The 26133-nt window shown below is 43.0% G+C and overlaps 1 protein-coding gene across 5 annotated transcripts; it reads right to left on the bottom strand.

The window, feature by feature from the left end:
- Positions 1-328: 328 nt before the first annotated feature.
- On the bottom strand, positions 329-20442 carry tbx1 (T-box transcription factor 1). 5 transcript variants are annotated; one of them, XM_048611505.1, is made up of 9 exons: positions 20350-20442; positions 16653-16769; positions 15217-15568; positions 10628-10729; positions 7769-7940; positions 7495-7650; positions 5373-5440; positions 5067-5182; positions 329-2302 (listed from the first exon to the last, which is right to left on the bottom strand). In XM_048611505.1, the coding sequence occupies exons 1-9, from the start codon at positions 20372-20374 to the stop codon at positions 1938-1940; spliced, it is 1473 nt and encodes a 490-aa protein (XP_048467462.1). In that variant the 5' UTR covers positions 20375-20442; the 3' UTR covers positions 329-1937. The 5 variants fall into 5 exon arrangements, with proteins under 5 accessions (XP_048467462.1, XP_048467461.1, XP_020375614.1 ...); XM_048611504.1 differs by lacking the exon at positions 20350-20442 and having other exon boundaries at positions 16653-16787; XM_020520025.2 differs by lacking the exon at positions 20350-20442 and having other exon boundaries at positions 5067-5164; positions 16653-16787.
- Positions 20443-26133: the final 5691 nt, after the last annotated feature.

The raw sequence follows: 26133 nt of genomic DNA, 5'->3' as shown, positions 1-26133 counted from the left end.
TTTATTACGGCGGTTACCTCACCCTTTGGACACTGTGTTAAACCATGAGCTGCTGGTGCCAAAAGCCTCAAGATTTTCTAAATATTCGCTTCAAAAACTGAACTCATCTATATTGTTTGAGTCCATCAACATTGTCAAGCGTTTGCCAGCGGCAGTATTGCCGTATTTACAGCGAGCGCAATGAATCGTGCATCCTGGAACAACTTTTCACAGGGCCTTCATAAACTCTCAAGACAATTGACGTACAAAAGACAGTCGGGATTTGTTTTTCAAAATATTAATGAAGTAGTCTATTCTCAGAAGAGAGAGAGATAATGAACGTTTAGTCTTTTCCTTTAAAGTTACCAGTTTATATAGAAAATTACAACACGCTGGTTCATTTAAAAAAATATGAAAGCCATTTTACAACAAACATCGTTTTCACGTTAAAACATCATCAGCCACTAAAAAGTAACGGTAACTATCTAAATATACAGTATCTACATGTTTAGTATCTACACTTATCTACACTACCCCGCCCTTAAAGTTGCCATCCCTTAGGTTACTGTCACTCTATCATGCAGCCCCTCTGTTATTAATATAATCATTTGAATCATCCACATTGCAAGGAATAATAAATACCAACAACTTCATTCCGCGTTAAATTCAGCAATAACCAAACTTTGGCACTATAATTTCAACAGGTAATATCCGTGAATGTGTGTGTGTGGATATATTTCAACATATCACAAATAGCAACCGACTAATCGGCAATTAGTTTTTGCATCTCTCTTCCTGTTTCAGAACCCATGCAGAAATTAGGGCATTCTCTGCTAGACATCAGACTGAACAAGAAATGCGAGTGATTTAAATTTCCGACATGAAGGTAACGCAATGAAATCTCTGGATCGGGCTGATTGTCTCATGGCGGGTGCCTGTATTTTAACAGTAGCACAGTAATAAATGTAAAATACATCCTCACATCCATTTCCCAAATATATTTAGTTGCAATCTGCACACAAAAACGAGAGAAATACACATATATATTAAATTAAAATATTACAAATGCTGGGATCAGTAGGTAGCTTTAAACTTGCATTGCATAACTTATCAACGATAATTCATGGTGAGTTCTGAAATGATTTCTTACTTTCGTTTAAAAACATAATACTTAATGCACTGGGAATGTGATGTCTACTTAATTTGTCTACGAGGCCACCGGGTAGGAACACGCAATCAAATAAATGTCTCTGTAGCCTGGATGACGGTAGGCACCGTTGATACATTCAAAGCACACTCTTTTATAACACAGGAACGGGTTAAGCCTTTAGCTGCGTGGTTATTTGCCCTTGTGAAATTGTCGCCATCGACACCATCGCAAACAACATATGGCTTCTCTCAAAGCTGAAAGTGCAACTAGCCACCTTTTTTTTCTGCCGTCTAAATACACCATAATAAAAACTCCAGTTGCAGTGTGAGGTTCCTATTCATTTTCCTTAGTGCAGTCACTCACGCCCTGGCCTTCCAGTCGACCACGTGGGACAGCCCTGCTTGGGAACACCCACCCACGCCTTTTCCCCAATTGGTCAGAACCTACCAGCCTGCGGCCGCCGATTGGCGAAGCGCACGTCAATCAATAAAGAATATCACCAATCACAAGTCGGCAATTGCAGTTGCCCAGGCTTCCGACCAATCACGACTGAAACCCTCCTTCCAGCTGCACTGCGATTGGTCAGTGGGCTATCAAAACAGCAGCCGCGCAGTCACTGACCCTTCAAGTGAAATATTGAGTTTCACCAACTTGCAGCTCCCTTGAGCTGCAAATGGTGGCAACAGTTCCATTAAAACCAAGAGACAGGTTATTCCCCCTTTGATTTGTGCATCTTCTTCAGTTTGCAGCATGAGTAGTTCCTTTTATTAAAAAGTTACAAGTACCTAGCCCATTCTCGTCTTTGACGTTATCTGTGCCCATAGTCATAGTTAGTGGGCGCTGCACTGGCAGGGTACATGTTTGCAGTCGGGTTCATGTGATGGTAGCCGTGGCTCGCTATGCCAGACAGCGGGTAAGGGGTAGGCCTGGCTTTGGCACCGATGTAAGCATCATGGTACGAACGGTACTTGTAGGTGTGGTGCAGGCTGTCCGGCGGCTGCGGGTGAGGCTCCAGCCGCAGTTCGTGTGGAGGGCTTGGCCGGGTGAGCGGGTGCAATCCGCCGGGGAGAGCCGGGCTCAGCACCCGCGACATGAGCTGCTGCTGATGGGGGTGGTCCGGGTGCATGGCCGTCCGGTTGGAATCCCGGTCATATTCGCCTCTGGAGTCCGCATCTACCAAAATAACGTGCCAAAGTTTATAAACGTACACACCGAATATCCCGGCTCACAATAACACCAGCCCGTGATATCTTGAATTGTCAAGTAATGAACATATGCTTGCTTGAATACACCTAGGTTTTCTCTGGTTGGGGCGATCCAAAGTGTTAAATATTCACGAATAAAGAATTCAGGAGCAATTTCTTGAACCAGAGAGCGGTAAGAATGCGAAATCATCATCTTAGGAAGTGGTTGAAGCGATTAATTTAACTACATTGAAAAGAGAAGCTCTTTAAACAGACTAACGGGGAACTCAGAGATAGAGGGCTATGCTAATGGGTTAAAATGAAGATCGGAAGAGGTTCATGTGCAATTTAAACACTAGATGGGCTGGTGTTGTTCTCCTCTGAGGGGAGGAGGCTGGGGTGGAATCTGAATGAGGTGTACGAAGCTCTGAGGGGCATAGACAGGGTAGTTAGGAGAAACTTTCCCTTTTAGTAGATGGGTCAACAACCTCGGGGTACAGCTTTAAGGAGGAGGCGCTTTAGAGCGAATTTGAGGGAAAAATGTTCTCACCCAGGGGTAGGTGGGAATCTGGAACTTACTGCCTGCAACAGGCAGAAACTCTTATAACATTTAAGAACTATTTCGATAAACTCTTGAAACGCCGTAACACACACGGCCAAATGCTGGGAAATGGGATTAGAATAGATGGATATTTGACGACGGGCGAGGACACGATGGGCCGAAGGGCCCCTTTCCTTCCTGTAAAATCCTTATGAGTAGACTGATCTGGCTGAAAATTTTAAGCAAGTTTATCCACCCTGTCCCTGTTCTGAACTATTTGGCAAGACATAAAAATGCCTTCCCCGATCGTCCCTTTTAAAAAAATACAGGAAATGCAACATTACGTTCTGGATTCCAGGTAAAGCAAAATGAATATGAACATTGTATCGTTGTTAATGCATCCAGAGTCTAAACTGTTGTCTGTGATTGTAGGCGAACCTAAGAAAACAATCAAAATTACTTTATCCAGCCTAACTGATAACGTTAAAAAAGATATTTTTTTCGAAAGTGAAATTAATTTAAGATGGGATACAGTGTGCCTTTATTATTGCAGTAGCTGGGCGGTTGAGCAGGATTAAGATTCTGACCAAATCCAGCTCCTAACTCATTCTTAGATGAATTACAGCAGAAACGCAGCAATGGGTACTGGGAGTAAACAGGGTAGTTGTGCACTGGCACCACTTTTGCTTCGGCACAAGCCTTTCTGTTGTGCATCACAAATAGAGGATGGACCAGCAAAAAGGAAAACAGTTCTCCCCGCGGTGAAAAGCCGTACAGAAAACAGTTTCAGTTAAAGTAATTCAGGTTTGCTTGTCTCAAGACTCCTTGCAAAAAAGAAATGGTGGATTTGGAGATGATTTAGGCAAACAAAAAGGCTATCAATTATTTTCCGGAAAGTCGTGCTCTGGCGAAAAATGTCTTTCTTTTGAAACATAAGATTAGATAAGATGTTGTTTTGAAGTAGGTGCAGAGAGTTAAAGGACAAAAAAGAGAGGCTGTTGTCAGAGTTACAGGTATGAAATGAAGATATGTGGAATTTGCTTGAACGGCTCTGTTCAATTATTTAAAAAAACACAGGGAAAGGTATGTTTAAATGCATTTCCGTTCCTCTGGCACAAACATCAAGAACCTCTCCGCCTCTCTATCTCACGTCCTTCCTTTAGGACACTCTTCAAAACCTACCTCCTGGACCAAGCTTTTGGATATCTGACCTTATACCTCCCTGGAGACTGGAAACTGGTTTTCTGATGCTCCCTCGAGGCGCTTTAGGACGTTTCATTGTTTTAGGGGTTCGATATAAATATCAGTTATTGCTATGCCATAACATGACACCCCAAAGCAATTTTAAGGAAAAAAAACATTTGAAAGTTAGTCACCGTTGCAATATAGAAAACAGGGTAACCTATTTGAACACAACGTCATCTCACTTACTTAAAGGGCAGTGATCAGATAACCGCTTTTGCACTGATCTTAGTTCAAATATGTACGTCAGACACTGAGGCACTCCCTTTTCCCGCACTCAAATAGCAGCCTAGATTATGTCCACGAATGGTTGGAGTGGGCCTTGAACCCACAACCTGCTGAGTTACAGGCCAGTGTATTTTCGCTCTTGTTGAATAGTAGGTCCTTATTACAGCGTGGCCACAGAAGCGTCCACAAAACCGGGCACTGCCAGGTTTTAATTTGACTTGTGCTACACACTTGCATTCAGAATTATCAGAATTTCTAAAGTTATTTCGTTATTCCTGGAGACTAGAAATTCATTCTTCAATGCTTAGAATCCGCAGTAAGATGATCCATTGTATGGTATAGGTGCAGTATATCTCTAAATTCACACAAATCAATCTAATTGGTGGAGCTAAGATGTCTTCAAATTCAAAGAGTAACTTTACAGTTAATGCATATTAAACATTGTCCTTGGTCAATTTTTCATCTCCTAACCAATACACAACAGAAAAAAATCTAACTTGTGGAATCTTGCTGTGTGCAAACTAGTCTGTAAGATTTACCGGCATGACTGCACCTCAAAAAGTAAATAATCGGCTGTGACTCCCTCTGACATGTCTTAAAGACATGAGACAAAGTTATTTTGTACCTTTCTAATATGAAGTACTGATAAAGGCGTCCAGAGTTATCTTGCGTGAAAGAAACGGGCTGTTTGAGATCTTGAGTGGAGTTACCAAGACGCAGGGAGAGAAATGCAAGGACGTACCTTTCTCGCTGCCGTTCTGTTGTGGTGAAGACACTGCGTTCCTGTTTCTGGCGAAAGCACTGATTAACTGTAAAGACCCAGGCCTGTGATTCCTCGGCCTAAAATATGGTACAAAACTGTTCATTCGAGAACATTCATATCAATCTCAGGTATTGTGTGTATGTTTTGTTTTAATTAAAAAAGACGACAATGCAGGCAAAAAATATTTGCTTTGAACTACAGGCTATAAACAAAGGTTAAAAAAAACGTTAATCACACGGGCAAATGCAATTCATCTATCGCGGACAGTCAAAAACACAGACTTACCAATCATCAGGATCGCAGTCTCTGAATCCTTTTGCAAATGGATTGCTGGCGATCTTCAGTTGTGTTATCTGAGGGGATTAACAATAAATACTTATTTGTAGTTAGGGCTTGAGACAACAGTAAAAGTAAATATGTACAGCTTTAAAACGACAATTTATTCGTGTGTAAAGTAAACATATCCTTCACTTTAAACAATAAAATAGTACTTGTGACTTGGAAGATGCAGGTGCTGCCAAAGTGAACTCAGTTTTGACTTTGAATGTGTTTTGAAAATTATTTCCAAATAAGGGGAAATTAAAAACAAACAGCATGAATAAATAGATATTTTGAAATGGTGATATATGCACTGGCACCTCAGGTTTAGCCTTTGTAAATCAGATTGATTCTCACAGGCAATAAAATGGATGTTACTAATAATTGGTCACTTTTAATGGTTCCAATGGCACCTTATCCTTGATTTAAATGCACAGAGAAGTCACATTTCAACGACAGATAACGCTGTATTGAACAACTTGCAAATATATCAAATTATTAAGTAATTTCTCGCATATACAATTTTGTCACATGCAGATACGATCAGGCGCGAAATGTTATATTGTTGTTAATTCGTGATTAAAATGTGCCCCTGTAAATGTCCGGAATGGCTGTAAAACAAACTTTAATCCGTTATTGACAGTTGCAGACGGAAAGGTTAACTGATGGGAAGCAGGAGGTATGGCAGTCAGACGGGGACCAGATGTTCACAGACATCAGGACTATGCCAACGGCCTTACACATCGGTATTTCAGTTCTTTTAAAAAAAACCAAAACTGAAACAGATTTACAGTCTCAAACAGTATTGAGACATCGCTTCATATCTTAGTTCTTGCAGATTAATATTTCAGGAGTCTGGCAAAAGCAAAATAAAATGCAATGCAACCCAATGTGTCTCTATGTAATTGTGTCACGCTGCCTTTGATTGACAATTCTTGCTGGGTCGCTTGCCGTGAAAAAAAAGCATATAAAGCCGGGGCCTTGAATGTACACAGATAATTGCGTCCCAGTGGGTTTTAGGAAGTTTTCTATAGTCATAATTGCAGGCCCGGAGCCCTTTGGGGTTGGCTGAAATGTGCAACATTATGGATTTGGAGCTGAACTCCCTCAGCTATCAAGTTCCGCACAGAAGTTTCAGGAATGAGTTGAACAGATGCACTGGAATGAGGGTACACTTTTCCCCAGATACTCTCCAAAACAGACCTCAGCTCTCAAACGGCAACCGGGGGCTGCCAAATCAAATCTGGCTCTTTTTTTGAAAAAAGAATCTGTTTCATGCTCCAAGCTTTCTGTAATCAAGGTTCATGCATGCCAAGCCGAGATGTACAACAGATGATAATATGATTTAGAGCAAAGATCCGCAGGCATGACACTAGTGACACATAGCCTTGGTTCAATTTTATATGCACGGAAAATGCAAGCGAGACGGAGCATTTCAATCTTACTTTTGAGGATTAATGTTTTATAGCTGTCTGGATGCGTCCTGCGTTATTATTTAAAGGGAAGTACAAATTTAATTTGTCTCTCTGTTCTTTTGACTCATTGAGGGGAATGGGTCGCCTGTGTGCCTTTAGGAATTGCAAATAAGGTAATTACAAATCTCTCCCTCAAGTAAGTTAAGTACAAACGGCGCATGGACTCTGTTTATTTAAGGTTAACGGCTTATTTATAATTGTTCATGCGCAGTTACGTGGAATATATCTTGCCAATTGCAGCAAACCCGTTCTAAACATCGATATACATTCATTGATTGGCCACTGTTTCATTCCTCCCCGGGATTCGAGTCTGTTAAAACTAATTTTAATGAAAGTCCACAGTTCACGAAAACTAATCGTGACTGAGAGACCCCAAGCTTTTCATCAATGTTCAAATTCAAGTTAGCTGTGCCCTTTAATGCGGCCTTTAACTGCTGGAAATTAATGATGGTTTCTGGATTTTAAAAGAAAATCCTTCTGGGTCGCCATCCATCATTAACAACATTGATGAATGGATGTCCCCCAAACCCGGCAACAGCGTCTGACTGTGAGAGCAGAGGATGATCCCAATAATGACTAATAATCTTCAGACACACACGCACGCACATACATACCCGATGGTTCTGATAGGCCGTGACCGCTGTAAATCTCGTCTCCTCGAATAGAAATGTTTTAAAGTTTTCCTCGGCATATTTTTCACTGTCTTTCCGGGGGTCGACATACACGACGTGGAACCGCGGCTGGTATCTGTGCATCGAGTTTAATATAATCTGCGTGAAGGGAGAGGGGTTGCAAAAACAAAAGGAAACGATTTCAAAATTCACGGCTCAGCCGGACACCCAACCCTGTAAAAATAAAGGGGGGGACGTAAATCTTCAGCCTACTTACATGACCGTTATCGTCCAATAAATTATTGGTTAGTTTTAGCTTGTCGAAAGAGACGATTTGCTTCATCCATTGAGCGCCTTTGGCTGGGGAGTCCGGATGATAGTGCACTCTGCCTGGAGTAGCTGGATCTGCCTTACCAGCTACAAGCCAAGATGAACTATGAAAAGCATACCTGAACAGGAGAGGACAAATAAATAAATAAATTCTGCCATTCACACCAAATAAATAAACACGGCCAATTCATTCATAAAGTGCCAGGAAATCGTAATCAGTTTGATGTATGGGGCTGGGCCAGGTTTCAATTTTAGGAGCAAACCAGAATTTCTGCTGCTGTTGTCTTTCCATGGAAGGCAGGTTAACTTGGCCTGCGAATAAAGGAAGCATAATTATTGTGGCTTTTCCTGATCCCTGCTTGATGTTACAGGCGCGAGGATTAAAGAGTTTCTGGTTAAAAAAAATTAACGACTCCGTGCTTATAGTGCCAATGCTCGATAGCACTTTGACTGGGTAAGGTTTAAACAGTATGGGAAGCCAAAACCGTTCATTAGCAAATAAACACGATAGAAATAATAGGGCTCCTGTGGCGCAGTGGTAATGCTCCTACTTCTGAGCGAGGAGGCTCGCATTCAAGCCCCATCTGCTCCAGAGGTGTTCAGGAACATCTCTGCCCAGGTTGACTAGAAAATGCCTGAACTAATCACATTTATCTGAACAGCGGATTGATTGAAAAAGTCTAGAAACAGTGCTGCAGAGTCCTCTGGTGAACGCGCATTATCAACGGTTTTTCTACTCCACATTTCTGAAATAAATAATCCACTTTACAATTGTATCCTGCTGACACAAAGTGCATCTTAAGGCTCCTTTTTTTAAAAAAGAAAATAACATTTGGTGAAATGCCCATGTCCCGTCGGCCGTACCTATACGTCATCAGAGTGCTGATTCTGATTCCACTTGCATATATTCGGGAACACAATGCGCGCTTATGTATAGAGATCTACAGCACATAAAAAAAGGCTCTTCGGCCCGTTGAATCCGCACCACTCAACCACAAAAAAATCCTTAACTATTCTAATCGCATTTTCCAGCATTTAGCTCCTAATCTAACACGTGGGTTACCAGTCCGATTGTTTTTAAATACCCCAACTTGTTTTTAATCATAGATAGAATTATCTGTATGTGTCCTCGCCAGCAACCTTTATTTTAGAATTGTTGCAAGCGGATGTGTCAGCTCAAAATGTTCCTTGAAAGAAACCTGCCTTCATTCACCTAGTGTCCTACTTTAATCGTCACGTTCAGTGCCTTAGAAGATCATAAAGAATTGATTTTTGTTCCAGGAACTCGGAACAGAGCTGGGGAGAATGGCGCCCTCTATTTAAAATTGTATTACTTTACAAAGGAATGAAGGGAGTACAGTCTAATCAAACCCATCTCAGCCGCGCAGCAAAGCTTTTTATTTCATGACTTGCAAAAATCCACCGGGAAAGCGCCTGGTGAACACGGTCGGATGGAGATTAAGAGTACGAAAACTGAGGGGTTAGTTCGGATCACTTCCCTTTCTTTCCAGAATTTTGCATTTTAAAAGTCGGCTACAATAAGTTGTTCCTGGTCTGGGCCGATGGCTTTTTTCAGAATTTAACGGAAGATTGATATAGCGGGGAGCTTCATCTTAACACTGGAAAAGCGAGAGAGAGGTCGCTAATTATGTTACTTTCCAGTGCATCCTTTTTATTAAGGATAAAGCAAGAAGTAGCCTTTCCACTTTCTAAAATTTCCTATGAGGCAGCCTGAGTCCCCCTCATCTCTGACCACCGCATTAATACCAACTGAACCTTAATTCAGGCCTGTCTACCGCTGTTCTTGTATGGTATGTTTTGCCTGCATTTAAATGGTCCAGAGCCATCGTCCACAGGTAGCTTTCTCCATTAAGGAAGAGACCAACAACTGGTTATGTAGAGCTAGAAGGTAACCACCCCAGCAGCATGAGGGTACGGTGAGGAGGTAAGATCTCTGTGAATTACCACAGTCAGTACAGGGGGTGAACCCAGTTTTATTCTGCACAACCCTCTACCCATCTAACCAACTGAGCTATCCCGCTTCTTACCCTCTCCCATCCCCAAACATTCGAACATCCGTCTAGGCATCAGCATGCGATCCATAACACGCATCGTTCAAACCACCCAAATCATCCATTTCTGTAAATTGAAACGAAACTTGTTTCCTGTGTCAATATTGACGACAACAATCCCACCACAATGTAACAATTTGATTCAGTTTAGTTTACAATATACAGCGAGTGAGAAGAAGCTGTAGGTTTAGAAACAGCAAAAAAAACTTCGCAACGAGAGAAACCAGTAGAGCGAAATACTGCACTAAAAGACTATCAAATGTTTTGCACCTCTCATTCTTCGGGATATTAAAGAAACTTAAACAGACAAGTTAAAGCGAAAGTTCGTTTGCAACTTTATTTCCAAAACTTAAAAACAGTTCTTTGCAAATTGTTGTTTATTTCCAAATTAATACTGAATAACCCTCACTTGACCTGGTTTGGACCCAGGCTATAACAAATTAAATCACTGTTTAGTGTTAAAATGGTTGCATGTTTGAAAGTGTTCTTGGTGCTCATCAAGGGTGGTTGCTTTATAAATTTATAGGTATAAAATAAAGCAGCAATTAAGTGATTTTTCATATGGCATTGTATGTTTTCCGGGAGCGATGTAGACTTTGTTTTGTTACTTTGTACTTTATCTCTGTTTTTTGGAGAAATGGCTGATTGAACCCGCCCCAGCGCCCATGCGAGCAGCAGCTGGCATACTGATCTCTTTCGCTTTAGAAATAGTGACACAGTTTTATTTTACTTGCCGATATCTTTTGTCGTCGACGGGTACAAAATCCATGAGCAACATGTAGTCAGCCATCGGATCCATGCCGAAAATCTTCACTTGAAAAGTCGGGAACATTCTCCTAAGGATGGGAAGAGAAATGAGTGAGGCGATTAAATAGCGATGTACTGCCGTTAATTAGCGAGGAGCCTTTACAGACGGATTACTCTAGCCGGCTGCTTCTAACTCTCAGACATTCCGCAGGTTACAAAAACGAGCTTCTGTCTCCCTCATGCTATTCTGAAGTCTACCTTAAAATATAATTCATTGTGCAGGGTGTTCGGGATAAAATGTGCTTTTACGCATTCAATTCCGACTCGGAGAAACTTTAGTTACGCATTTAATAAATATATATTTCAGCCCAAATACGGGAGATCCAAAACGACCTTTCTTGTCCTATATAACCTTTAACCCTCACCTACCCCAAAATAGAAGGTCAAAATCGTGCTAATTGGACCCATCTATCTGGTTATAAACCTTACAGGCATAGAGTCTTATCCCTCTCCTGGAAGTTAGTGATCCTCATAATGATTCCACTATTAATGCCTTTTCTTTAAAAAAGCGCCAATATCTAGCAAGTTAAAATAGCCTTTCCAGCAAAAATTATATCAGATTCCGATGTGAAACAAAACTGAAACTGAAATATTAACTCTCATGCTTTCGAGCCTGCTGTTTCCAGCATTATCTGTTCTTGTTCCAAATTTCCAACATCCGCAGTACTTTGCCTTTGAGAATGCTTAACCAAGACAATTTCTTTAGACCATCAGATAAACAATTATTTTAAGTACTAAATAAAAGAATAATTTTGTAATAAAAACACAAGTCGAGCGTCTCCATAAAAGGATCACAACAGGTGAATAATTGAAATTAATTTGGAAAACTAGCTTACTGCAACATAATATTGACTGAATTATGTATTGTCTGTCCACATACAAGCGTCCAGTCAGCCATCCTCCCATTAAAGTTCAATTATTATTTAAGGATTTTCTATTTTGGTCTGTGCGTTAGATTCAAATTAAGCGCATTCGAAAACAAAACACATAAATGATTGTCATGCGTTACTTTGTGGTTTATGCGAGTTTATTTTACAGCACTTTTCATATTTCATTGCACTCCATCTAATCCTAAAGTAGGCACATGCAGAATGGAAGTGTTCTAGAATTGCTGTGTGTCTGAGTCTGAGTAGGTGAAGGTGTGTGTGGGTGTATATGTGTGTGTAAGAATGTGTGCACATATGTGTAGATGCGTATAGGGATGAGAGTTTAGGTCAAAGAATTTGTATACAAGAGCTTAAGAATTATTAAAATTATTTTCTTCAAATTTCAGCGTTAATTAAAACACGAATTTAGAATAAGTGAATCTTTAAGAAGTGTTTATTTCTTTGGTAAGAAAATGCCTGCTCGACATCATTATTGAAACGGGGCAATTTCAAACCACAGTCAGTCTTGCCGTAGTGAAATCTTGAGTGAAGTGTTTGGGGATCTACATTTTACTCTGCAGGTTTACAGATTTTATTCTCCCGTTTAATTGAAGAAAATGAATTTCACTTTGTCATAAAAGTTGCTGTTAATATCAAATTGGGAGTGGGGAGTGTGGTGGCGACCAGGAGAGTGAGCTTGGACTGGTGTGCACAAACCGTGGCCGAATGGCCTGGCTCTTAGCTGTAACACCCTACCATTCTGATAGGGAGAGAATGTTTGCCTTTGCCGGCAAAACTTACAAAGAAGGACATGTTTTAAGGCATTGTGTTGAAGGTTACATTATCCTGAGTAGTCACTTGATGCCACATTAAAACCATTCCCCCGACATAAGTTTTTTTTGAAACCACATTGTGTCTGAGCGACGTTCTCTTGCATTTTGCGCGGCCTATCTGAACTGAACTGACTAAAATCGTTCACTAAAACATGGCATTTTAGTTAGTTGTGATGTATGAACACTGCTTTGAATTTTGACTCCCATTTTTGGAAACTATCAAGTCAGGGTGTCTTCTATCTTTCTTGCTCGTGGACAATAGTTTTCAGTTTAACATCCTTTCTCGCAGACTCGTTTGGAAAGGTTTTCCAGTCATTTTTTAAAATAAAAAAATTCTGCACTATTTACAGCTAAACAGCATGACTCTCGGCGAGCTGAGCAGCTATATTATAGAAAGACCCCGTGATTTACAAGATTCTAAGGGTCTGTCCAAAAATCTACAAGTATATTTGGCAGTGATTAAACGGATTAGTTTGATTTTATGCCAAGATATTAATATAGGCGAATGCACAGAGAGAGAGAGAAAAAATGGAGTCAGAATCTTTTGAGTGAGTGCCATCATTTTGATGACGATTGTTGCAAACATAAGCAAAAGAGCAACGAAAGACAAACTAACGTAACACGTACAGACAGAGTTACTAAAATTATACCGAAGGAATGAAGGGAACAAGCTACATCAGAACATCAACTTAACTGATATTAAAAAAAACATTAAAACCTTAGGCTTCTGCAGAATTTGAACACAATAGACCCTGGGTACCTATTCCAATATCAATGCTGCTCACCCCCACCTCCGTGCTACCGCCATTTGCTATCAAACAGGACTGCAGCTAGAAAAACATTGCACATTGCCCCTGAAGGTACGGGAAGCAAAGCAAATAATCTCGCTGTTGAAATCAGGCGCTGTCTAAATGTTACTTTTTTTTGTAAAGTTAAACATTCAGAGCCATAGAGGTCTACAGCATTTTTTGGTAATTTGTTTTTTTTTAATACGTGGCATTGATCCCACTCAATCAGGTTTAAACACATTGCTTCCACTTCACAAAACATTAGAAAAGCATTTTATAGAAGAAAACATGGCCGATCAAATTGAGATCTTAAACTATTTCGTTTTGACAAACTGAGGCTGAGGTGAAATAGATTTTGTTTTGAAAAGTGTCAGATTATCGCACAGTTAGAAATTGTGCAACATTTTGCGTAACATTTGTTTTCTTTTTCATTCTGCAATATAGACCGACAACTCAGATACTTTCTTAATAACACAAAATATTAGTAATGTATATAAACTGCAGAATGGTGTTGAGGGCTGGTGTGAGGAGGTTCGGGTATTTGGGGGTGGGGGTGGGGGAGACAGAATTTATCATTCTGTTCAGAGTTTCAGTCTAATTTTAAACCGATTGGCTTTTGTAAAATTTAAACATTAAAAACTTTCGATTCCTTTACCTAAATGTGGAGAATATTTACAGAAGAATTAACAATTCCAGGCTTGAAGACAAAAGACCCACAGACTATGGTCAGCAATCAGCCAGGAAACAAAGGTTTTAGTTTGTTGCAAGGGTTTTTTTGCAGACTCTCAACCATTTCACTTATTTGTAAGTCCAAATATTTCAATGTATTGTGGCTGTGCAGCCGTCACATCCTGTAGGTCTCCATCTGCCCAGGGGATGGGAGTGGGCCACGGATTGAATGGGGTATTCGCGGGCTGTGTTTGTTCAGTTTATCGCGAAATACTAAGGCCGAGTGCTCACAAAGCGCTTCGATAATAGAAGCTGCAAGTCAGAGACAGAGGGAGACAATGCTCCGTTTTTATCTGTTTTCACAATCTCCCAGGTCGAGCTCTCGCTCGTGCGACATCCTCTCTCGCTCTCGAGGAGAAAGATGCGAACGGGATAGAGAAAATAAAGCAGAAATCTACCGGATTCACTACAAGGAGACTGATGCTTCAACTCACCTCGGATTCCCGAGTCCACCGCGGGGTAATGCAACGTGTCCACTATCTCCACATTTAGCGCTTCCAGGCGGCGACTTACCCCTAACCTCCTCACACCAACCCCTCAGAACCATTCTGCAGTTTATACGAATATTGTGTATCATTAAGAAAGGATCTGAGTTGTCACTTTGTATTGCAGTGAGCAAAGTCTCGACGTTGCCTGAAGAGGGGTTATACCCAAACATTGACTGCTCCTTTCCTCCAGATACTGCCTGGCTTGATGCGTTCTTCCAGCCTCCTGTTTGTCTACCTTGGATTCCAGCATCTGCAGTTTTGTTTTTGTCTCGACATGTAAAGTTTGATTTGGGTCCTTTGGTACGTTCTTTGAGGATCTCGCACAGCACCGAGAGAGAGAGGGAGGGAGGGAAAAGCGGCGATCAATTCCGAATTTCGGGAATATTTCTAACCTTGGATTCTAACGCACCGTAAATCTAATCGGGAGGGGAATAGGAACTGAGTGAGGTGTCTCCAGGAGTTAAATCCTGGAAGTTTAAATATCCCGCTGCTTTAAACAGTTTACGTAAATACATTAGAGCCGGGTCGGGTTTTAACTAGACGGTATTTTGATATCACTAGAATTGTTCAGATGAAAGTTATACACTTTTTTTGCGGTACTCTGTTCATAGTGTTAGAGGTTCGGCTAAACAAAAAGTTTTCTAACAAAGGGAGTCGAGAATTTTTTCCTGAAAGTTTAATCTTGAGAAAGGATCAGGTTCGCAATGAGAGGTTGTGGGGGAGTAAGAGAGAGACAGCGATAAAAACATACAGACAATTGTGGGAATATGGCGGCTGTGTATTCAATTAAAAAGAAGTTGCCCGCTCCTTACCTCCCTGCTTTGGTGACTATCATCTCTGTGCCGAGTTGGTTAAACTCGTCCCACAGGGCTTTCATTTCTAGTTGCACCGTGATGTTCGCTACTTTCGGGTTCTTCTTGACCGGCGCTTTGCTGCTGCTGGTCGCGGTGATAGAGGAGCAGTTGGAAGGGTCAGTGCTGCTGTCTGAGGCTGGGGCAGAGCCGCCACCGCCGCCGCTGAAGCTGCTACCGTAACCGCTGTGCTGAGCGCCCGGGCACGCCTCGTAATGGCTTTCGTGGTTGTAAGGACCCGGCTCCCCGGGAGAAGGCGCGAGGTGATACGCTCCGGACGAATTCAGACTGCTAATACTGTTGGCAGTAAACGCTGCAACATCGCAGAAATGAGAGAGCTGGGTTAACCAAGGGCTGGAAATGGCCGAGATCATTGTTCAATTTATTCCAGGCGTTCTCTCCGGAAATAAAAGGCCTGGAATATTTTCTCTTTCTTTCTATTAAAGCAAAACAGTTTAAATATTTTCTCGTTCAGACCTCCTTTCTCTGTTTCCTGTCCTTTGATCTTTCTCTGTTGCTTTCCCTGCCTCTCCTGTGCTCTCTGGCTCTCCTAGACTGACCTGTGTGGTAATGGTTTCCGCACTGTTATAACACTGCGGCGCAAAACTTGTTCAGAGCTCTTATCTTTAGTGGAGGGCCTCCCATCGCTATGAAACCGGTTCCTTTCTCTCTCTCTCTCTCTCTCTCTGTGTTATTTAGATAAACCCCTCAAGGTAATGTGGACCTCGCTGCCTTGCGATGGAGCCTGGATGCTCCTGATTGACAGGACAGTGCCCCGTCTTCTTTTAAAATGCACTTTCCGACACCCAAGTTGGGGAGGAGGAGGGAGAGAAACTCCGGTCTCATACATACACACACACACTTAAACAATGGGGATCCACATTGGCACTGGGGACCCCTTCAAACAATAATAAAACAGCCACCATCAGTAAAGAAGGCCGATTGTCAAATTAATCCGAAAACAAAATCCCCTCCCCTCCTCTCCAACCACTCCCCACCCAGCCTGAAAATTGGATCCGAGTTTTTTTTTGGGGGGGGGCGTTGGTGTAAGGGAGGAGGGAACGTTCTCTACACATTTCACGCACCTAACAGTAGAGTGGAGGGCTGGGAGGGTTGGGGTGGGAAATGACACATACCAGATCCTATTTTTATTTGCATTGGTCGCTGACACACGATTGTGCAGGAGGCAGACAGCGCGGTGGATTGGGGCCCCTAGTGTTAGCATGGAGCAGCTTCCTTCATTTATAGAGCGATCGCTCTCCGGAGCCGGGAGAGAAAGAGAGAGGTGGTGGTGTTGGGGTAGGGGGGGGGTGGGGGGGGGGGGCGGAATTTCACCCGAAACCAGCTTTTCTAGCGCTCACACTCCGCAAACCGCGCGTTCCCGGTTGGTCACCCACCTTCCATGTCTCTTGTCACGGTGCTAAAATGCATCCTACTGCAAGTCAGACTGGCATCGAAGTGTTTGCCGAGGGCAGGACTTTGCAGAATCGCTTCGTTTCCTGGTTGCTGGGCCGCTGTAATCAGAGAGGCAATACTGAAAGCATTCGCCTTGGGAGAGAGAGGACTGTTCTCGTCCATAGGAGATGGCTCTAAAAACGCTCGAATCTCCCCCTCTTTGCTTCTGTCCTCCCCTTTAAAAACAGAGCGAGAGACCCGAGTTTCAGTTTGTTTTTTTTTGATTAGACACGGATCTCTCTGAATTAAAAAAACCTTTTTATTGTCTTTTCCCTTTTCCAAATCAAAGTTGGGGGGGGGGGGGGGGGGGGGGGATAAGTTACACGGGATGGGTCCTCCGGGGCCACGGTGAGACAGAATTTTGTTGCATTTTCCTAGCCGGGCTCCTGTTTGCAAAAAAAAAGGCGCTGTTATTACCTCGAATAGGTAGGCCGATTTATCTAAAGGATGCGTTCATCAGGGAGAGGTGAGATGGGGAGGGAGTTGCAGGGAGGGGGATGTGCCTGTCGGAGCTGCTCCATTCCGCATGGATTTACCCCCTCCCCTCCCAACACCCCCTCACCCCCTTTCCCAAGAACGGCGCACTGAGCTGACTGCAAACTCTTCATGCACAGCTGCCTGGCCAATTCACAGTCGGGCCCACCTAAATGAAACGCCAGCGGAAAGGAGAATGTCAAAAGCGGCTGATCCCACCCCTGTCCTAAACCCCACAACTCCCCTCACCCTGTCTCACGACCTACCAACTCCCCTTCTCCGGCCACCAATCCCTGCCGCACCCCGCGCAGCACCTACAACGTGCTTCCCATGTGCTGGTTTATTCGAAGAAGTTCCTGTCAATCACTTGAAAAGCAGCCAGAAAGTCAGCGAGGTAAGGGAGGGAGGGGGGTGGGGGGAAACAAAAATGAATGCAGGTCATTTCGGATCTTCGCCTAGCAGGATTCAACTGCTATGTTGAACTAAACACTAACCCCTGAGCAGTTGGCAGTGCTTCCAGACTTATGAAGGTATGCTTTCACTTCGCCCCCGCGACCGAAACGCCCAGGCTATCAATAGGGAGAGCAAATAGCCAAAAAAAGGACAAAGACATTCTCCCTTCATCTGTGACCGGGAGCAGGGCCTGTCCACTGGATATGATTACAGGATGGACAGCTGTCCAGTTATAAACTATTAGCCAGAATTTGACTCTGGTGAATTTGCTAGTAAGAACCCCGGTCAAAATACAGCAGCTCTCTCTCTCTCCCTCCCTCTCCCTGCGGGTCCAGCTACCCGAGTGTTTGAATTTAATCGACGTTATTAAAGTACCGAAATCTAACATTTTCTAGGCGGAATGCGAGGCAGTTTTGAATTCTTGCACAGCTCACATCAAGACTCCGATTCTCCGGCTCCTTCATAGAGAGTTCAGCTGCACGTTGGATTATATCAGTCTGTCGGACAGTGTGTGCAAGCAGCTATGAAGGAGAGTATACGTCAAGACTAGAACTGTTTCAGGTCCCCTTCCCGCTCGCATGCATCTGTCTCTCTTTCTCTCTCTGGCTTCACAACCAAATACCTACATTATTTTTCCAATTCATATCAGTATTGAGCGTGGATTTTGGCACCACTTAATACTTTTAAGGTAACAGTCAGCACATACAGCGTTACGACCTTGTACTAAACAGTCAGTATATGACCTCCTACTACCTCCAACAATATTTCATCAAATTGTATTTACTTCAAACAGCGGAGGCGGTTCTGTGATCTCGCAGCACACCGTCTGAACGCAATATTGGCACAGTGTACATTCTCAAATTCAATTTCGAACCATTTATACTTATTTCATTATCAAATTAACAGGGTGTTGAAAGAACTGTAAGTTTTGGGGTTGTGCTTTTGTTTTGCTTTTGCAGTCGATTGTGAGTTGGGCCCAGTTTTAACCTGTGACGGCGAAACAACACATTTCGGAGCTACCCCGGAGAAAACTGGCCTGCCCGGACCCATTGCGGGTCTCTTCTGATTGAAAGTCATTTTAGCCCATTGACCTCTGCTGGAAGTTAGGCTGGGAGAATTGAGGGGGATACAGACCGCACTAGTTGGTATTTTCTAGCTGCCAGGCTGAACGGTGAAGCGACTATATATTTCACCAAACTGTTCCACACACATACACACACAATGTCAGTGACTAGTATCCGATCTGAGCTACCATTGTTGAATAACACATGTTCCTGGCCTACAGTAGACGGGCGATACAGACCTTCTGGATTGTTGCAAGGTATTCGCCTCGTGACGTTAAAATTTAGCCATCATTTCTGAACATATATATAAAATATCATAAACACACTGAATTTTATGTAGATACATACACGTATATATAAAATGTATACGATGTATATATGTATACATATACACAAACACATGTATATATAAAATATTATGTACTATATATTATATATACATACACGCGCGCGTACACACACACATATATAAATGCACATATGCGCGTATGAGATCCGGTGTGCTTATGATGTTTTATAACAGGCGCGTTATATTGTAAAATATTGTGAGAAATAAAATGACCCCGGGTCTTCATGAGTCGATGTTTAATACATTCGCTAACTCCATGCCGGCGTTTTTTAAAACGCGGGCTGCCTGATGCCCTGTTTTACTGCGGGTCACTCACGCTGCCACATTGTTGCTGGGGTTTAAAACTACAAGATGGGGCTGCCGTCGGTGGCTGGAAATCCCCGGTGCATGGAGCTTTCTCCCCTTCCCGTTTAGGCGCAGTTCCTTCTGAACACCCCCCACCCCGTCCAAAATACGGAGGGACGTATTTTAAGACCACCTTGTTACAGGGTCTTATGTACTTTAGGCATCAATCACAGAGGTTCATCGTAGCCTTTGCTTGCCCCAATCCCTCCACCGAGATTTATTCGGGTTTTCAGAAAAGGACGTGAAACTTGCACGACGGTTGACTGAAGTATTTACTCCTTTAAGTAGCTGAAAGCAAATCTCTACAGATAAGAAAGACAAGGTGATTCATGTTCTGTCTGTGTAATGTACGAGCCAAAGCCGACGCTTTTAATCATTGCCACGTCGGAAGTGTCTTTTTTTTACTCTGTAGGCGTTAAAAGATAAAATGCATTGCCCGGGTACAGGAGCAGCAGAAGCAGAGGGTATTTTCTACGTGAGTCCCCAGGGACCAAGCAACACAGGGCCGCCCCGCTATAAGCCGGGGCCATAGCCCAGTCCACAGACAACTGTCCAGAGATGGAGGGATTCGACATAGAAACTCGTGTTTTTTTGTTTAAATTCCATTTTTTTTTAAAAAAACGCCGAGCAATTAGTTATAGCAGATTACCACATCTCTTTGGGACTGCCTCTCTGTTTTCGTTTCGATTGACACTACACCTGCCCTCCACCCAAGGTGAAGGTTAGCTGAGCCAGCGCAACATTGAAGAACACTCAAAGAGCTCTTTAAAACGCAAGAGATTTTGCCGAAAACAAGCATTACATTTAAACAAGTAAACTGAACTCGAAAGGCTCTTGCCTGTTGTCACCCTCAATCAAGCTCAGTTAATTTAGACATTGTCAGGAATGATTTATGAAATCGTGCCTTAATTTAGACTCAGTTGACATTATTGCTCGGAATAAGGCAATACTTACATTGCAATTGGTGGTAAACAAACATTGTTTTCCGTACAGATTCTTTGCCAACCTCTCTTGAAACTCCCCAAGGTCTCTGCTCAAGAATGTCCTTTTAATGCTGTTTTTTTTTTGTCGTCCTTGCTATTGGCTGCACGTGTGCCTCTGGTCTCTCTCAATGACGCATCAAATTTACCTTAACCATAAAGTTTTAATCGACTCATTAACGATGAGTTGAATTGATTTGCACGCCTTGTGTATTGTGCTTTAGTCTTACACCTATCGGGCCTGTCCAATCGGTGACCAAATTAAATGTTAAGGCCTTCGCACCGTAACCAGTAGCTAAACATGCTTTAAAAAAAAAGCTGCAATTAACAATTTCGTACATTCACGATCTGCGTCCACGCATGCATTTAAGGTAGGATAATTAAGCTCAATATTCCTGACCCTTGTAAATGGTCTGGTTTTGCTAAGCGCGTGTTCTCCGCTTTGGTGGGTGCACAGGGGCAATCTAAATTTGTCCAAACGTAAACCCTTCGCTGTACACAAAGGTACGCATGGGATAGAAACGCGCATGGTTGACACAGGACCTTTAGAAGTGAAATCTTTCACCTGAAAACTGAGATTGATGAATGAGCCAGTGTTTTGTTTTACTGTGATTTTGAAACTGGGAACCCTCCAAACAATGGTTTAAACGTGAAAAGGCCTCTGTACTGTTCATTGATCAGAGAGGAGAATAGCAGGGGTTTGCAGGAAAGGGGAGGGGGGGTGGGGGAGGAGGGTTGGTTACAATATCTAGCATCCTACCTATTATCTGCTCAGATTTATAAATGCAGTATGCTCAGGGTGTCCAGCAGGATTGACTGTCAGTCACATCTTCGAGTTCTCTTCCCTAGGCAGAAACTGCGTTAAAACTTCAAACCAGAAAAACCAGGATTCAACTGATCTGGTTTTATATCGGCTTTTTAAACAAGGTCCATCAAAACCGTCAACTTACTGACAGCCCACATCTTTACCCTGGGCTCCACTTTATTTCGCTGACGTTCAGAAAGGCCGAGCAGGGATTTGTTTTTTTTGGAGAAAAGAGTTTGAAGCTCTCAGACAAGTCTCTGCACAACATGCCGAAGTCTCCAATTCTGCTTGTTCCTTGCGAATGTGCACAGGCACCTTTCAGGGCTGTACGCGCAGCCCCAGCAACGAACTGCAGATGCGAGCGAAATTTACAGCTTAACCGGCAATTAATTAAACTCGGAGCTAATCCCGGCTTTCGTTTTAAACAGAAGCAATTGGAAAACCGGGGTTGGGGTAGGGTGGGGGCGGAATTCTTAGCTGGTGTGTAACACCATTCCCATCGTCCTTTCCCCCACCCCCCCCCCCCCCCCCCCCACCCCTCAACCCTTTCCGCCCTAACAATGATATCTTCAGATTGTCACTGTCCCGCATCGCAAGCAGCCCGCGATTTTCCAAGTAACCGGTTCTGTTAATCTGATTCAAACAACCTCAAAACGTCCCCCAAGTGCTTCATAAATTCGCCACAACCTTCGCAAATTAGGAAGGAGTGCAGTTTGCGACGGCGGCGGCACTTACGTCGAAGTTAAATCTTTGAAGGAACCGTGTCCTTTTTGTAAGGTTTACGATGGAATCCTTTACCCCCCTCGCTTCTTCAACGCGCAGCTGACAGATGCTCCGCGTCACTCTCTCTCTCTCCCTCTTTCTCTCGGCCACAGTCTCTCTCTCTCCTGCTTTCGTGCAGCGCCACTTCAATTTTCTTCCATCAATTTTCCGATCCACCGCAAACTCCCACTCCCCAGTCGAAAGGCGTTAAGTCTTCCAGCTGAACGTTCAGATTTAGACTGGAACAGTCTCTCCCGTAATCTCCTACACCACCTCCTTGCCGCCCCCCCCCCCTCGCTTCCACCCACTCACACTTACAATTCACGACCCGTGTGCAGAGGTAGCACAGAGTTCTCATCCAAGTCGAATCAATATTGTTTTCTCGGTTTCCTCTCTAAGAAGTGACATCATTGATTGCTGATCTAGAAGGAATTGTAACTTGCAATCACCGTTTTGCCCTGGTCACTCAGAATTACACATCGAAGAACCCCTTAACAGTGGAACACATGTCAAACATTTATACAGATAATTATGTTCCCGATCGTTCTCTCTCTCTTCCCTGCTTTGACTGTATGTGTTCAACACTCAGGTTGGATCCCATCTCTGTAACATTTTAGGTTTTAATTATTATTTCCAACCCCACCCCACCCCCACCCAGGATCATCTCCCTTCCTATCTCCTTTTTTTAATGAAACCTCCAATGTTGAAATAGACAAGGAACTGACAGGGTGAAATAAGAATCGTCCTGACAAGTATTGAAAACTACATATTCCGCATTTTTACTTCTGTCAAAGAAACAACAAAAGGCGAGACCGCCTACATATTTTGCTTTGTTTTTATAGACGCGTGTATAAAAGAGAACAGAGATCAGAAAAACGGCACTAACCCGCTTTTGCTCACGCATAGACTTCAGGAACGTGGCAATGAACGTCCGAACACAGTAATACTACTTCACTATCTCCTAATACCTGGAGACAGAGAGAGAGAGAGAAAAGCGAAATTTCGATATCCAGTTCGTTTTCTTCAAGTTAAAAAGATCGTTGGATAGTCGGGTTTTTGTTTTAAACAGCAGATGCAATGAACAGCAAAACAACAAAAACAAATCAAATGGTACCAACCCTTTTTTTCAAGAAATAGAATTTATCTTCTTACATTGCCAGTCTGTCTAAAGATTCACACGTTACCCCTCTGGGTTGTGGGTTATCCTAGCCCTAGTAAAGGAAACCGGGTCTATAAGTGTGCTGTGGAGATTTCTCGGGGACACCTCGTCCTCTGACATTTTTTTACACACCGAACGAACAGTGTCCACGCTGCGAATTTCGACTGACTTTGCAGGTGGCTACACTAAGGCAATGTTTATATCAGATACACTTAAGCCTGAAGGGATTTTAGAGCATTGTCCTGCGCCAGGGTATGTCACGAATTGTTCTATATAGATGATCCAAGCTGATATCATGGCAATGATTTTTGGATCTACTGTCGGTAATACACTAACTGCTCCTCACCACAGTCCACCGTCACGCGGGAGAGGTGAGATTGGGCGCTGGAGCCGGTTTTGACACACACTTCAGTACGACCAGAGCACAACAACAACTTGCATTTATATAGCGCATTGAACAGAGTTAAACATCCCAAGGTGCTAAATGTAAATCATTTACCCTGACGTTGAATGTATTACTGCAGATGTAAGGTGGCCGCCGGCGACCTGATAACAGTCTTACACATGTAGGAACGGCCCGATAGACAACGCTGACAGGTCCTGGAGCTGACGTGTTTACCTTTTAAAGGAAGGTGCAGACTCCCTCCCATTAAGGGGAAAAAAAAACTCAAGATGCATTAATACCTATCGAAGCAAACGAATCATCCGATCAGATCATTTACATCACTTTATGAACTGCTCTGTGAAATCGGACCAGCTCCAATTGCAAGCGAAGGTATTTAACGGGCATATAAATCTTTCTTGGCCTCGACGCTATAGGGTATTTTAAAATAGCTGCGAAACAGAGGAGCCTTTATGTTAAAACGTTGCTCTGAAGAGCTAAAACTGAAGAAGAAATAAAACCACGCGGTAGAGTTTATGCGGTGAAAATCATCAGCTAGGAATGGCAAAACAGAGATCAGGACCCGCGCAACGTTGTTTCGTTTCGTTAGCACCAAACTTCCTTTTGCTCCTTTGGCGAACGCTGTGAGGAAACTAGAGCGCACCAAATGTTTTGAATATTAAACTAGACTAAGTAATTAACACCCAAAGGCTTTGGCGCTTGTATTCTGATGAGTTCATGAGCTCTGCTTGTGTGCCTGGTAGACAAGACAAATGCGCCTCAGTTATATACAATAAGTGGCACATGTTAAATCAAAATGAAGATTTGCTGCGGTCATCTCTTAGAGAATGGGCAGAATGCTGGCCAAAAGGTTTCATTGTCAGTTTGGGTAGGTCTCATTTTAATTCATTCTTAAGGTGCTGATGAACTGCTCAGTTCCACGCGCTGGCGTTCCCCACTAATGTTTAATTTTAATTTCAAAGCTTCAGCCGAACCAGATAATGGGGAAGCTTTCTCAAATCACTACGATTTCTCTGAGCTTCGACGCCGCTAGAAACCGCAGTGATGCCGGTTAATGCGGTGTGTATTTTAAGCCGGTGTTCTGCTAAAACGGGGGTCCCATAAAATAACAAAAGTTGCTGACTGTCCTCGGTGAGATCTCAGGAATACACAACGAGGATTCCAGCACTCAATCAGCAAGCGTGCACTAAATCAGGATCTGGGGATTTCAAGGTGCGATCGCGCATTTGGAGCCGCCTACGGCGCACTAAATTAAACTATGAATTGATTGTAGCAGCCGCAAGGTCGGGCTGTTTGGAAACCCCTCGGTCTGGCACGGTGGCTCAGTGATTAGCACTGCTCCCCCACAGCACTAGGGACGGGCATCCGATTCCACCCCCCCTGGCGAATGCCTGTGTGGAATTTGCACGTGCTCCCCATGTCTGCGTGGGTTTCCTCCCACAATCTCAAAAATGTACAGGTTAGCCATTGGGAAATGCAGGGGGATGGGTCCGAATGGAATACTTTTCGCAGGGTTGGTATGGACTCGATGGGCCAAGTGGCCTGCTTCCACACTGTTAGGATTCTGTGAATTTCTTCGCTGGCACTTGTTGTGAACAGTGTCTTCCCTCGGGCTAGGATTCTTTTGATATTAAAAACAAAACAAAGGCAAACATATGGCGTCCTCCAAACAGCAAGAGGCAATTGAAAACAAAACAATTGCCGCAAGATATGTGTCAAAACCTGGGGCCTGAAATATTATCACAAAACATGGAAACTCCTGTTGACTGTTTATATGTTACTTATATGACGTTAGTTATAATAATAGAATGCACCCCGGGGACCATTTGGCCCATCGTGTCCGTATCCATCTTACAATAATTCTATGAACGTTAAAAATGCCATTGCCTTGTGCCAACTATAGACTCGCTGAACTCATAGCTTTGTAAAACACAGATTGAAACAGAATGCCTTTTTCACCACCAGGACACGAGAACTTATACCAATTATCACAGGAGACAACCTGGAAGGAATATAGTAATTCCTTTCAGGAATTTCTTGAGAAAATCAACGGAGGCACCCTGCTCCACCTTTGTTTTCCCTCCCATTGTGTGTCTGTTAGAGATGCCAGGGTTAAAAAAATACCCTTTTTTTTGTGCTGGGGAGCCGCACTTCCTAGTGAAGCAGGTGTGTAATACACGCGATTTACTGCAGTTAATGTGCCTTTTATTAAGTGTTTGTTATGCCTTAACATTTTAATAGGCCAATCAACAGCCCCACTTCAAACTTTTCTTTAGCCATTCACGTGTCCACTATCAAGAATGATGCATGACCCCTCGGGTTTCCTGAGGAGACTGATAGTTTAACCAGATAAAGAACATTACCTGAAAGGCCGCCTGACCCAAAATAAACTCAATTTAACTCAATGTTTGATATAAGGAAGATAAATCAGAGAGTTGAGTGCTGGCGAGGTGAATAGGACAGGTCAATGAAGTCAGCTAATTGCTAGTACTGATTTTGTCGATACGATATTTTGATGGTGGAGGAGAGGGGAGGTAGTGGAGAAAGAGCTGAAACGGAGTAAAATTTAACCCCAAAATAAATCAAAGAAAGTCGGATGCTGGATTTCTGAAACAAAAAAATAACAGAC

This window comes from Rhincodon typus, chromosome 24, assembly GCF_021869965.1.
Source record: "Rhincodon typus isolate 14 chromosome 24, sRhiTyp1.1, whole genome shotgun sequence".
NCBI lineage: Eukaryota > Metazoa > Chordata > Chondrichthyes > Orectolobiformes > Rhincodontidae > Rhincodon > Rhincodon typus.
This window is presented reverse-complemented; position numbering and strand designations above follow the sequence as displayed.